Genomic DNA, 15750 nt, shown 5'->3' with positions numbered 1-15750 from the left:
CAAACTCTGCAGGAGATTGCTAATCTGGTGAGACTTCTAGAAAAATAGAACACATAGAAACCCCCAATATGTTGCAAGGAAATAGTGGAGACAGCCAACATTGTTTGTTTAACTAAGATCTAGAGACTAACTACACGATACAAGGGACTATTAGAGGCCAACAACCCAGAGCAAGAGACTACTAGAGACTACTGTGCAAGAGGCTACCAAAGGCCATTAACATACCAGTAATTCAAGGGGCCACCAACAGGATTATCAGTTCATCAAACACCATTAGTTTTATTAATAAAGCTATATAAGAGTTAAAAGCCAAGCCCTAAAATAAAAAAATAAACTCAACACCAGACAGAGTCCTTATATACCCCTAATATTAATTTTCTGTGTAACACAATTACACAATGCACATTAATGTATCACATTACACAATGCACCCTTTTTACCATAGAAAACATGTACTACTTAAATTGCATGACTTCAAACAGCGATATCCATTTGTGCTTATTCATTATAAAATGCACTAAAGAGCGTTTATACTTTTTTTTAGATGTGGTCTGGATGAAATCCAATAAGCCAAGTACAGGCTTACAGTAAGCATTTAGAAATTACAAACGGGAAAAATACAGACCATGTACCTATATTTGACCATGTCAGATCCTGTATTACATATAAAGATATTTTCCCAAGGACCTTAATGGCTCAAACTAATTATATGCCAGTTTGATGTGTATTACAAAATGAGAGATTTGTAGTAGACTCTTTATAGATCACAAGGCTCCCAACACTTTAATCACATTGCACTACCACTGTCTAGTGCTTGATGCTCAAATACTGGGGTTCTCTGCTGTTTGTGGAAAGTGGGTTAGAACACGTTGGTGTATTAGCTTTTAATATATAAACTACACATACAATCAAAGGACATTTTATCTAGTAAAAATTCTTAAAAGGAGTAGCGTTTCAGATTGATTACCAAGCACCTGTGATCTCCAGGCAAGCCTAAAATTAAAGGCCAGTCAACCAAATAATTTTTTTTAGTTATGGGTAGAAACCAGTGTGGTAAACCATCAGTTGTATTTTTTTTTTTTAATTTGGGGAACTTCAGAAGCGAGATCCCCCTGCCAACTCCCTTAATCCTCAATTCGACCAGTGCAAAGGCAAGCAAGATTAGTCTTACTTCAACAACAACACTATCACTGGAAAACTCCAGTACATTCAGCCAACATTCACCCAATCCCCAAGCATCAGTTTTGGGTGGACCAATCCTTAAATTGTGTAGAACAATTAAAAAATATCAAGCACCATTCACAAAATTGTAGCAATGCAATCGTAAACCAAGCACCTTCATAGCATGGACATTATTTAACGTAAACCCTTCACGGGAAATCGATTGGCGAGATTCCTATTATTCCAGTCTTCACTGGTGGTAAGAGCGTACCAACTGTTTTAATAGAATTAGGACAACTTGGTTTATAGTTAGGTTATTTTCATTGTTTTTTTTTATATATTCGAGCCTGGGTATGCCCAATAGGGTCTGTTCTGAATAATTATCATAAAACTTACAATAAAAATAATTAAAAAAAAAAAAAAACTTCATGGGAGATATATGTAGGATGTCATTGCCGACATCTCTTCTGAAAATGGTAGCTGCCATGCTCATGCTTTGGCTTCTGGATCTGGACACTATTAAGAGAGGACATGGTAATACTAAAGCTAAAATGGCCAAAAGATTAATGTTTTATGGAGACCATCAATGGCGGCCCTCAAATAAAAATAGCAAGTGTAGTGCGTGTATAAACATTTATTGAAAGGAAGACAATCAGCAACTCACATGAAGTAAAACAAAATTGTGCTTATCGTGGTTTTCAAAAGGACTCCCAGCTGTGTGGATGATCTCTTGCCTCCATCGGTTCATACATGCTGCTTACTTTTTCCTGTCCTGAGACTGCCTGGTCACCCCAACTACCACACTCCACCCCTTTGCAGCAGCTCCATCTTGGGATCCTGGATGCCTCCTCCCAGCTGTAGATGCACCAATGACTGTAATGCATGAGATCATCTACACACTGAGTTTCCAATAATTGTGTGCTGTGTCCACCTCTCCACCTTGCTGCACTTAGATTGGCCCCCTTGCTGTCTCTTATCTATTGCAGATGCCATCCAGACCATATCCAGTGTATCCACTGTGACAGTTTCTTTGGTGTCCTCCCCAGCTGGGAATTCTTTTGAGAACCATGATAAGCGCAATTACCAGTAATTTTAATTCATGTGGATTGCTAATTGTCTTCCTTTAATAAATGTTTAAACACCTACTACGCTTAGTCTTTGCACTTTGCTCTTTTTTGTCCGTTTGACGCCTAGAGATCTCTTCAGTCTCTTAGAAATGCTAAGCGGTCCTCAAAGCCAAAGGATTGGTCCTCAGGATTTGGACCACACTGTGCTTGCCATATTGACAATTATTTATCCAAATTGTTCCTCAAGATCTGTTTTTTTAAAACACATTTAGCTCGTTGAACAGAAGTTTACTTCATATCTCATGGATTAGATCCAAAAACATACACGGCTCAAAAAAACAGATCATGGTCCTTAGGCCATGCAAGGCACGGAATTTACATTATACAGAGATTGTTACAATATATCATTATGTCATTTATAAAGGGCCTCATTTATCAAGCAGTTTTCATAAGACTTGAGTCTCTGTTGCCTTTTGACAAATTTGGTACAATGACTATCTCCCAGATACATAAGGAGGTCCCACACATCATACTTATACATGGGAACGACTACATATTGCACTCTTGCAGTACAGATGAACTAAATGGAATTGCATGTGTTGGCAAGCATGCATACAGATTCTAAAATTCAATCCTGGAGTGTAATTGGCTTAGTGGTTAGTACTTCTGACTTGGCACACTAGGGTGCCTCAGTTCGAATACTAACCGGGCTTTTGTGGGCTTGCTCTCACACTCCAAAGATATACTGGTAGGATAATTGGCTCCGGTCTAATTTGGCCCCTAGTATGTGTTTGTATGTATGTGAGGTAGGGACCTTAGATGGTAAGCTCCATGGAAGCAGAGACTGATGTGAATGTGCAATATGTAAAGCGCTGTGTTGATTGTCAGTGCTATATACACTCACCAGGCGACTTTATTGGGTACACCTGTTCAATTGCTTGGTAACACAAATTGCTAATCAGCCAATAACATGGCAGCAACTCAATGCATTTAGGCATCTAGACGTGGTGAAGACAACTTGTCGAAGTTCAAACTGAGCATCAGAATGGGGAAGAAAGGGGATTTAGGTGGCTTTGAACGTTGCATGGTTGTTGGTGCCAGACGGTCTGAGTGTTTCAAAAACTGCTGATCTACTGGCATTTTTATGCACAACCATCTCTTGGGTTTACAGAGAACAGTCCGAAAAAGAGAAAATATCCAGTGAGCGGAAGTTGTGTGGAGGAAAATACCTTGTTGATATCAGAGGTCAGAGGAGAATGGGCAGACTGGGTCCAGATGATAGAAAGGCAACAGTAACTCAAATAACCTGTCATTACAACTAAGCTATGCAGAAAACCACCTCTGAACGCACAACACATCGAACCTTGAAGCAGATGGGTTATAGCAGCAGAAGACCACACCGGGTGCCACTACTGTCAGCTAAGAACAGAAAACTGAGGCTACAATTGTGATTCCTACTGAACCAGACCGAGAGACCATTTAAAGGCTCAGGAACCCTTTGCGGGTGTTATGGTTTAATTAGCTGATTACAGTGGGACACTTTGAGCCTAGAACAGTGATGGCGAACCTTGACACCCCAGATGTTTTGGAACTACATTTCCCATGATGCTTCACTACACTGCAGAGTGCATGAGCATCATGGAAAATGTAGTTCCAAAACATCTGGGGTGCCAAGGTTCGCCATCACTGGCCTAGAATATTCCACCTTTTCACAATATTCAAATTTTCTGAGATTGTGGATTTGGGGTTTTCATAAGCTGTAAGCCATAATCATCACAATTATGATAAATCACGGCTTGAACTATCTTGCTTTGCAAGTAATGAGTCTATCTCATATATTAGTTTCACCTTTTAAGTTGCATTAGTGAAATAAACAAATTTTTGCACGATATTCTAATTTTTCAAGTATCACCTGTAGAAGATTAGAAAAATGTTGATTGCTCTGACGAGTCTCAATTTCAGCTGCAACATTCAGATGTTAGGGTCAGAATTTGGCGTAAACAACATGAAAGCATGGATTCATCCTGCCTTGTATCACCGGTTCAGGCTGGTGGTGTAATGGTGTGAGGGATATTTTCTTGGCACACTTTGGGCCCTTTAGTACAAATTGAGCATTGTTTAAACGCATGGCCTACCTGAGTATTGTTGCTGACCATGTCCATCCCTTTATGACTACAGTGTAGCCATCTTCTGATGGCTCCTTCCAGTAGGATAATGCATTGGGCATGTAGGACAACAGAACAAACACATACCACAAAAGGTTTATACCGGTCAATTTTAACATAAATAGTAATGATAATTCCGTAAGGTTATTTTAGACCAACTTTTCTCACAACCATCCCATGTGGAGGCCTTCCAAGATTTTTACAGGTCAACAGATATGTGCTTGGATGATGGGGTGTGAGAATGGAAAATATGATTGTATAGTGGCTGTATTAATGCATTCATATGCCTGCTTACATCTGCCCCTGTCTTCACGCTAGTGGACAGAGTTACTCAGTTTGGAACAGTGGTGGTTGGGGATCAACAGTTTTAAGGGATAATAGTCAGAGGTGAAGTGAGATTATTTTGACTGCAAATGACCTGGTCACGGGATAGTTATGGTCATCAGTGGAGGAGCAGAGTGAATGATCTTTGTGGGCCAACTACAACATTTTACAAAGGAAGGCCAGCATCATTGAGCATGCTAGCCAGTTAGATTGGGTTGTGGGTCACCAGCCTGGCAAGAGAATCTGGGCCATCAGTCCCGGGGGAGACAAACTGCAATTCATCCATTCATGTGGTCTGGGGAGAGCCACAAAACATCAGACTGGGAGGCGGTGGGGTGGGGCAAAATACAATAATAATGGTAGCACTGCATGGTGTAATATTTTATTCTGCACTGAATATCCAGGAGAGCAGCATTAAAATAGAATTTAATAGTCTTTTGTCCTGAATCCGGGGCGTACCTACAAGGGTCACAACTGCGACCCGGCTCAATGCGCCAGGGGGCCTGTACGCCCCCCCCCCCCCCTTGTAACCTTGATAAGAGGGGCAGTGGCTTAAATAGGAACTGATCCCCTCCATTTCCATCCTGCAGTCGCTGAATGCCAGATTTTTTTCTGCTGCCCCCAAGCCTCCGAGTGCTCTCCAAGCCCCCCCCCCCCCTGCTCTCCCCTTTGTCACCCCTCATCATCAGTTCTGCCGGGTTTCCATCTCCTTTCTCTCGCAAGCTGCAGCGGAAGGGATGTCAGGATGGAGAGCAGGGAAGGGGCCGGTAAATGTGTCATTTACCGGCCCCTTCTTTGTGTGAATGAATAGAGTCAGTGAGCCATACCGATCACTGGCTCTGTCCATTCATTACTAAAGCATAGTAAACTGTGTTTACTATGTTTCTGTTTGTGAATGAACGGGAAGCTCTTTACAGAGTTATTCCCCGTCTATTCATTCTGTGCAGCTGAGGCTGTAGAGATGGAGCTCTGAGGGCTGTGTCCTCAGTCTCATTTATCTGTCTTAAAGGTGAAACATCAGGGATCTGTTTGGACCCCTGATATTTCACCAAAGCCCCCCACCTTACTCCTACAAAAAACCTGTCAAAAATAATTAAAAATAACATTGTAAAAAAAAATAAAGAAAATGGTAAAATATAATAGATATATATATATATATATAGATATAGAGATATATATAGATAGATATATCTATATATATATCTATATCTATATATATATATATATAGATATATATATATATATATCTATATATATATAGATATATATATAGATATATCTATATATATATCTATATATATATAGATATATATATAGATATATCTATTTCTATATCTAATCCATTTCATCGATGGACACATCGCCTCCTTAATCTTGAGCATTGGGTTATATCGCCTCTGCAGGAGTAGGACTAGGGAGAACAAAAAATACGCCTTGCAAACCTGTGATATTGACGCTTGATGACGGAGGGCCCAAGAAGTACTAAGCGCCCGATTAGAATGCGCCGTGGCAGGGAAAGGAGGAACCCGACCCTTAATAGAATAGGCCTGAGTCACAGTCTGTCTGATCCATCTGGAGATGGTAGCTGAAGAAGCGGCCAGCCCTTTCCTTGGTCCCTGTGCAACCAAAAAAAAGTGAGCCTGACCTCTAGAAAGACTCAGTGGCTGCCAGATACACCCGAATCGCATGAACCAAATCCAAGGTATGAAAAGCAAACTCCTTAGGATGAGCCAGCTTGGGACACAAGGACGGCAACACACTGTCATCATTCAAATGGAAGTCAGAGACAACCTTGGGCAGAAAAGACAGACAGGGACAAAGAACTACTTTGTCCCTATGGAGTACTAAATAGGGACTACGACAGGATAATGTCACCAACTTAGGGTTGCCTCCTCATCCCTTTAAAACTGAACACATAGTCATTACACAGGTTCTGAGGCTAATTAAATGCAGATAAGGCACGAAGTGAGTTTAATTACCACCTTAATCAGCCACAGAACTTGTGTAATTCATATGTGTTCAGGTTTAAAGGGATGAGGTGGCAACTCTACACCAACTCCGAAACCCTACGGGGCAGAGCTAATAGCCACCAGGAATGCCACCTTCTGGGACAACGTAGGTAAGGGAATCTCCCGAATATTCTCGAATGGAGGTTTCTGGAGAACCAATAGCACTAAGTTTAAATCCCATGGCGGCAAAAGACCGTACAGGCGGAGTCACATGGCGGACTCCTTGAATGAGGCCTCAGTTATTTCCCGTTGAACTGAACCTGCTGAAGGAGCTGACGTTTGAGAAGAAAAACTACTAACCTGGTCAGCATTCACTCCAGAATCAGACCCAGGTAGCCCAATTTCCTGGACAGGGCTAGAGGGGACCTTGGGTAGTTTGGACGTCACCCGAACCTTTACAGGAATTATACCCACACAAGGAGACACAGGGCCCCCCCCAAAGTGGACAAATTCTGTCCCCCTTCCTTAGTACCCCCAAAATGTTCAATTCGTGGAACCCCTTGATGCTCACGAAGGAGGTCCATGAATCTGGAAACCAGCAAAGACCTCCCCCCACCCCAGCAATGGGTGAGGGCAGACCTTTATGCTGAAGGAGTCTTGTCATTGGATCCGGAGAAGCCTGCTCTAGGCTTACCAGACAGATTGCTTGGAACTTCCCGGGGAAAACTTGAGAGATCTGTTTCCTTTATCTGCAGTCCTGGGAGCCCGGAAGAATTTCTTATGGGCTGAGGAGGAAGGCCCCCGTTTGCGACAAGGCTCATTCCCTTTCCTAGATTGAGGCAGGAAGGTACTCTTTCCCCCTGTGACACCCTTAATGATGTCATCCAGGGTAGCCCCAAACAGGCGGTCGCCTTGAAAGGGCAGACCAATGAGAGCTTTTTTTAGAGGCTTGGTCTGCCGACCAACCCTTAAGCCACCGCACACGTCTAATCACCACCAATGGAATAGAAAGCTTGGAGAGCACAGGAGCTGCATCCAAGGCTGCATCACAAATATACTGTAGCCCACGGACCAACTGGTCCGCTAAATCAACATAAGCAGTGGGAACCTGCTCACTACCCAGACCCTGGCGCAAAAGCTTGGCCCATTCAGTTAGGGTCTGCGACACCAGGGTCGAAGCAAAAAAAACTGGACGGAATGCCAACCCAGCCACAGTAAACATGCTGCGTGCCACAGCCTCCGCTTTTCTGTCAGCCGGATCCTTAAAGGACAGGGATTCCTCTACTGGGATCACGGTTGCTTTATTCAACCTGGAAACAGGAGGGTCCACCACTGGTGGTGTAGTCCACTTTTTTAAAAGTGATAGCGTACTGAGAAACGTTTGGGGACCACAAAGGGTGACTTAGGTTTACCCATAAGGAATGGGAACAATCAATCAAAATAAGGCAGATAAGGAAACATCCTTGTTGTGCGAGGTGACTTATGCGTACCAAAAGGACACAGCCACATCTGTGGCCCTAACAGTCACATCATCAATCTTTAGAGTCTCCCGCACCGTAGTAACAAGTGTGTCCACCAGCGCTTTTTCACTCACTGCTGAGACCGCAGGGGACTCATCCTCACCATCGGCTGGGTCAGGGACCGAGATAATAAACCCCCCTGGACGGGCCACGTCCCCGGCGGCATCAGGCTCAGAATCAGATGAGACAGACTGAGCAGGGGTAAGGCGGGGACGCTTCCTCCTGGGTCTTTGCCCACACGCTACTTCCACCGGGGATACCAATGACTCAAGGACTGCCGTCAGCGCAACCATGGAAAGCTAGGGTCCCGAGGGACCTGCTACCTCCATGAGGGGATCAGTGGGTGAGATGTGATCCTGAGGCTCCATAAGGAAGAAGACCCCGTCGTGACATCATCAGCTGCACAAACATGGCCATCGGCCGGAGACCAGCCAGACCAAGGGAAAATGGCCGCCATGATGTCATCAGAACACCCAAACATGGCCGCCGGCGGTTTGACATGCTGAAGCATGCTGCCAGAATTCTCTGTGCCTTCAGCAATCGCTGCACCCTCTGCAAGGGAACCCCCATCCAAAAAGGTACTGTACTCCACAAGGCAGGGTGAACATTTAAGGGGACACTGCTGTGCACTCTGCACCGCTGTGCTCTCTGCACAGGGACCCCCAAACTGCACACTACCTCACACTGCACACACAGCAGGGCATGCACCTAGGGGTCTCCTGTACTGGGACCCCCCCCCCATACCGCTAGGGCAGGACACACACTCAGAAGGGGAATGACGGGGGAGACACCCAGGGGTCTCTGCTGCCTGCCCTGGGACTCCCACCAATCCGTGGGGGGGAAGGGGGAAGCCCAGTTTAACCAATGGACTTTAGGAAGGGAGGAGGGATCCTGCAGGCAGGTCCGACCATCCCTGGAGAGTACCCGCGTCCACCCCAAACCGTACAAAGAGGGAAAGGGGGGACTGTACTTATGGATCCATGGTGCGGGTGACCCTCCAGACAGAACTCCTTGCCACCGAAGTGGGGGGCTGTCGGCCAAGGGACCGCTGCGACTCGGACCAGCGCCCATTTGTATGCGACTATTAACTCTCAGGTCAGCCTCCGTCCATTGAGGCTATGTCACAGCTGACCTAGCACATAGCTGCGGTCTGCACACACTCGCTGGCTGGACTGGGGAGACCACTGGATCTAGATTGCCCAGCCCGGCAGTTGATTGCAGATCTTCAAGGAGAAAATGCATAGAAGAAAGAGACAAAAAGTAAAATTTGCTAGGACCAAAAGATCCCAGCAAGGAGCTAGGTCCTTACTCCTGGCTAGACAGAAAAAAACTGTACACCTAAAGCAGGGAGGGGGTTATATATTGACTGAGGGCAGCCCATGGGCGTAGCCAGGTGTTTTTTGTTCTGCCTAGTCCTACTCCTGCAGAGGCGATATAACCCAATGGTCAAGATTAAGGAGGTGCTGTGTCCATCAATGAAAGAAAGAGAAAAAAAAAAAAAAAAACTACTGACACCAGTGGAGGAACTACCAGGGTTGCACTACCGGGGGTCAGGGAGGCCCTCCTAGGGTCCTGAGGGTTCTAGTCATGCTTCTGTCCTGAAGTATAAATACAGATCAGCTGAAAATCTGTAGGACGAAGGCAGAGGAATAGACCAGGATCTTTAGAGCAAATGTGATGCAAGCTGTCAATGAGTATATGAAGTATTTCCTTAAGGATATTTGGTTTTGGGAATAGAGATCCTCTCAAGATTTTTACGGCCACAAATAGAGTAGGTCATTGACCCAGTGAATTCCTTTTTCAATCCACCATGTAAAGCTATTCGGTAATATGCTTTTGAGTGATAGTACACCCAAAGCAAAGGTTTTTTTTATTATTTTTTTTTATTTTAGATTAGAGAGGAGCAGGATTGGAAATTCTGACGTTCTTTATTGCGGTCTGTGTCCCTGTGGGGAGACTCACCCTCACCCTATGTCATGGGAACCACTCTCACCAGGAGAGAACGGAAATCTACCACTATAACCGCGTAGAGGGGAATTCTCCTAGAAGATACTCATGTTTTAGTGACAAGTGACAACTGTCACTGTGGGGATTTCACCTGCTCTCCCTGTTGTCTCTTTGATAGGTAGAAAGGTCTTCAAAAGTAGATAAAACAGTTTAGGAGTCAGAAGAACATCAGAAGCACCTCTGAAAGAACTTTTATGAAATCAATCCTAAGGATATGAAACGTATCTCAAATGCAAGCCGAGTGTGCCGAATGCTACATTTGCCCATCTACATATGTAAGCCCTAGACTGGATCCAAGAATCCCATGCAACTGTATAAAGAACAATGCAACTTTTTAAAAAATATATTCAATTTTTTCAGTTACTCAATACTTTCCCTTCCAAGTGGTTTAGTTAAAACCATATAACATGACTTTGCACACACCAAAAAAGTACTGTGATTAAATATTTTGTAAAAATCTTACTTGTGGCCAAGCTCATGAGCTATAGTAAAGGCCAAATTAAGACCATTATCTTCTGCCAGGACACATTTACGCTTAGCGCTGCATGCTCCCCCAAGGTAGGCGATTCCTGTAGATAAATGGAAAGATAATTAAAGCTTGTAAACATCAATGTCATAATTTTTTTTTTTTATTGACACATTACCAGAGTAATAAGTATAGTATTGCTTTGGAGCACAAAACAGTGATCACAGTAAAAGGTTTTGAAATGGATACCATTTTTTGTAATGAAGTTGTAGGTGCTTAGTGTTGCGTGACCATCATGGTTCAAGGCAATGAACGAAGAAGTCAGTCACACTCCAATGACATTGGCCTTCACAAAGCTTTATTATTCCAGGACTAGATCACAGAAGGGTCCACCCTGACCAGGCCTTCGCTCACCCAAAAAGTGCTTAATCTCATGATCTTGGACTCTTCTGTGATCCAGTCCTGAAAAAATAAAGCTTTGTAATTGGAGAGAGGCCGATTTGTTTGTTCATTCCATGTGGGGAGCATTGCAACGCTTCATCAGCCGGCACCATAAACCACAGAGATGTGCAGATTGCAGGCTTTGAGCAGCAGTTCCCCTTGGCACAATGATTACAAGACTCCAAAAATTCAAGGATAAAATTAAAACTACAAATGATAGAACATACAAAAGAGCTCCACAGACATGCAAGGGTGGCTTTTGTTTTTCAAGTCCAGGACTCAGAAAGTACTGAAGCCAGTGGGGCACCATTATAGCCAGATAATTTTTTAGAAGATAGGCAAGCAATGAGAGCCTCTATGTGGTAGAGGTTGGTAGGTGTTGCATGTGAAATGGACCTGTTCGATACCTATATATCCTTAAATTAACACGAAAAACCTATCACTTAAAGCTATTTTGGACGATAAGTAGGAAAACTAGGTCCAAAAATGTTTTTTCTGTCAGTAAACATATTTCAGAATGCGGAATACCAAGAAAATCAGATTATGCCTTATAAACCAAAGCAAATTGCCAAGTGAATTTGCAAATTGCAAGCCAAGTGCACATTGCACAGTACAGTACCATAATGCTAGGTTACTGGCGAGTCAGCGAGGGCACGTAAACACATGACTCATTATTCCCCCCAACTGGTCACCATGGGAAAGGCCTTAATAAATGCACAATTATCATACTGCCAATAGCTACTCCCCTATGTGTAACTGATATTGGTGTTAGAGGTCAAGCTCCAGCTGTCCCGGCAGCTGAATAAAAGTTTTCAAAGTAGATATGGTGATTTCCAGCATAAAAAAAAAAAGAAAAAAAAAAAAAAAAGAAAAGGCTGCAAAGACTAGGATTAACCTACCTATTTTAAAGAATCACTATCAAAAGAGAACCTGTTATCTATATACAGCTGCACAAAAACTCACGTTTGAACAGATACAGCAAACCAGGTCTTACACTGATTGTGTACATATTTGGAGAGTCCCGTGTATGCCAACCTTTCCTAATATAGTACATGAGTTTGCCATCATCTAGACCAGTGATCTCCAAACCCCACCCGTGGGCCAGAAGTGGCCCTTCTCTTCCTTTATCTGACCTTTTGGGCACTGTCCCACCCACTGATCTCGGCCATTATTAACTCCTTGGCGCTGACCGTATGCATATTTGCGGCCTCTCAGCGGGTGGGCCTTAAAGCCGAGTGGCGGCATATGTGTGGCCCTGTGTAAACTATTTATCGTACTGACAGCGGGCTCCACGCACGCTACAAATACAGTGGCTGGCGGGGATCGGTAAGCTCCCGGTACATACTTGCTATTGGGAGCCTTATGATCATGTGACAGCTAATCACATGACCCGAATGTCTGCCTCCTGGGCTTCTGAAATGTCTCAAAGGGGTGGGAGGCACCAGCACTAAAAGGTTAATGCCACTGAAATAAGGCAATATTTGACTGACTGACACCTAAGATGAGGCACCATTTCTTTCACTGAGACCACTGATGGGGCACCATTTCTTCCACTTATATATACAATAGGGCCCTATTCCTTTCACTGACACCAACGATGGGGCACTATTCCTTCCACTGCATCCAACAATGGGGCACGATTCCTTCCACTGCAACAATGTGGCACTTTTCCTTCCACTGCAACCAACGGGGCACTATTCCTTCTACTGCAACCAACAACAGGGTACTATTCCTTCCACTGCAACCAACAATGGGGCACTATTCCTTCCACTGCAACCAACAACGGGGCACAATTCCTTCCACTGCAACCAACAACGGGGCACTATTCCTTCCACTGCAACCAACAACGGGGCACTATTCCTTCCACTGCAACCAACGGGGCACTATTCCTTCCACTGCAACCATTCATGGGGCACTATTCCTTCCACTGCATCCAACAATGGGGCACGATTCCTTCCACTGCAACCAACAATGGGGCACGATTCCTTCCACTGCAACCAATGGGGCATGATTCCTTCCACTGCATCCAACAATGGGGCACGATTCCTTCCACTGCAACCAACAATGGGGCATGATTCCTTCCACTGCAACCAACAATTGGGCACTATTCCTTCCACTGCAATCAACAATGGGACACTATTCCTTCAAATGACACCAACAATGGGGCACTATTCATTACACTCACACCAATTATGGGGCACTATTCCTTCCACTGACACCAACAATGGGGCACTATTCCTCCTCCTGCTGACCACAGGAATATTTTATTTTTTTACTCTGTAAAGTTCAGGGGTGATAGCTACTGTAATAATGCTTCAAGATCACATGCAAAGTAATTTATTTTCTTCAAGGCAGACAAAAATGGTGCTTTCAGCAGCAAATGTAAATAGCTTAACGCCAACAAGGAGACAACACAAAAAAGTCCACTTATCTTAAGCGCAAATGAAACATTAGGTATCAGCCACATAAGCAATTTACCCTAATTTAGCAGGACAGTCCCGACTGAACAGTTTTCAGCAGCTTCCAGCCAACGTGCAGCACAGGCAGGTTTCTCCTCTCCGAACTCCTATTACTCACCCCACCTGCACTAGGAGCTTCCTATCTTCTAAGTGTTTGCTTCGGATAAAGCTGCAGATAAAGTTTGCCCCTTTTCAAGACTAGAGGTTCTTTCCCACCCAAATATTTCTCACCAAAATTTCAGGTCCCATATAGGAAGTTATTAATGCAAAGACTGTAAGTCAGTCCTCATCTTTATGATTGCACTGTCCCTGGAACTTCTCACCCTGCACGGGTGAGGTCCCCCAAATACACAAAAACCACCTGCCTTAAAGGGAGGACCACAACCTAAGTATGGGCAAAACCTAGCACCCATCCTTGGCATCCTGTACAACTCCCATAGCCCTCCAAGCCTGGGACACTTTCTACTCTCACCAATGCTGAGGCATGGTCTACTCCCACTGGACGCAGTCTGGGCCCTGTATATTCTGATGGACAGTAAATTGTCCCTTTGTTTAGAAAGCTTGGAGACCCCTGATCTAGACAGCTATAATTATTCACAAGTATCCATTGTTAAGTAATAAAATCATTTTCAAAATGCCGACTATGCTTCTGGGATATCTGCTTAGCACTGTAAAAATTTTCGGAATTGAAGTATATCTAAAGGCATTGCTTTTTATCTTGAATAGAGTAGGTTAGAAGGATCAGAAAAGGTTTTTATTGGAAAATATATCTGATGTAACCACTCCAGTGAACATGAGGATGCAATTCAAAGAGTGTTCAGAACCATTACCTTCAAGTGAAGTGCAAACTGACAGGAACAAACGGCCACCATGACAGCAGCATATGCGCCTTTCAGCATAAATCGAAATCCCTCTGGAAGTGTAGCAGCGATTTGTCCCCACTGGTACTGACCTCACGCATCCAGGTCTCCCATCTTCTTCCTCCTCCCGGGACTTCACTCACACAGTGGACACACGGACGCACCAAAATAGCTTTGGAATGTTTTTCCATATTGTCAACGGGCGGCCACGGGAAAGGCAAGCAGCTAGGACCGAGTGCCTGGGAAGGAGAAGACCTCCACCGTCTCCCTGACACCCGAAGAGGCGAGCATCAGCAGGCGCAGCATCCCCTGCACCTCCCAGAGCCTGGACTCCTCCAACCTCCTCTCCGCTCATGGCTCCAAGATCAACAGTGACGGCGGCCCGGAGGACATGGTATGGGTGGAGGAAAGAAAAGGATCCTGGACGGCCGCACACCATAGAAGGCATCTTTATTGATTGAAGAAATAAAATCCAAATGCAGTCACCTCATGTACAGGGAGGAACAGGAAAAATAGCTATCATGTTTCACGCCCCATCATGGCGCTTACTCATAGATATTCATATGAATAAGTGCCATGATGGGGCGTGAAACATGTTAGCTATTTTTCCTGTTCCTCCCTGTACATGAGGTGACTGCATTTGGATTTTATTTCTTCAATCAATAAAGATGCCTTCTATGGTGTGCGGCCGTCCAGGATCTTTTTCTTTCCTCAAGGTTGTGCAGAGCCAGCACCTGTGAGTTCTATTAGGGCGGGTGTCTTGATACAGATTTGAGAGATTGGAGCGGCAATCTTTTACTTATGGTATGGGTGGACATGGGATGAAAGAGATGGGACTGGAGGAGGACATGGAATGGAGGAGATGGGAATGGGGGAGGGGGTCATGGAATGGAGGAGATGGGAATGGGGGAGGGGGTCATGGGATGGGGGAGGAGGGGGTCATGAGAAAGGGGAGGAGGAGGACATGGGATGGGGGAGGAGGACATGGGATGGAGGAGATGGGACTGAAGGAGGAGGAGGAGGACGACATGGGATGGAGGAGATGGGACTGGAGAAGGACATGGGACTGAGGAGATAGGACTGGAGAAGGAAGAGGACATGGAATGGAGGAGGAGGAGTACATGGAATGGAGGAGGAGGAGTACATGGAATGGAGGAGGAGGAGTACATGGAATGGAGGAGGAGGAGGACATGGGATGGAGGAGGAGGACATGGGATGGAGAAGATGGGACAGGAGGAGGACACGGGATGGAGGAGCTGGGCCTGGAGGAGGACATGGGATGGAGAAGATGAGACTGGAGGAGGAGGACACGGGATGGAGGAGCTGGGCCT

The 15750-nt window shown here is 44.7% G+C and overlaps 1 protein-coding gene across 2 annotated transcripts in view; it reads right to left on the bottom strand.

The window, feature by feature from the left end:
• ADAMTS17 (ADAM metallopeptidase with thrombospondin type 1 motif 17) overlaps positions 1–15750 on the bottom strand; it is a 407931-nt gene that overhangs the window by 208624 nt on the left and 183557 nt on the right. For both annotated transcript variants that reach the window (XM_073618375.1, XM_073618376.1), the window contains exon 8: positions 10657–10762. In XM_073618375.1, coding sequence (XP_073474476.1) covers positions 10657–10762 — 106 coding nt within the window. The remainder of the gene's footprint in view (positions 1–10656; positions 10763–15750) is intronic.

The sequence above is a fragment of the Aquarana catesbeiana genome, linkage group LG03 (genome assembly GCF_042186555.1).
Source record: "Aquarana catesbeiana isolate 2022-GZ linkage group LG03, ASM4218655v1, whole genome shotgun sequence".
In the NCBI taxonomy this organism is placed as follows: domain Eukaryota; kingdom Metazoa; phylum Chordata; class Amphibia; order Anura; family Ranidae; genus Aquarana; species Aquarana catesbeiana.
The sequence above is the reverse complement of the archived record's forward strand: the minus strand, read 5'-3'. Positions and strand labels throughout refer to the sequence as shown.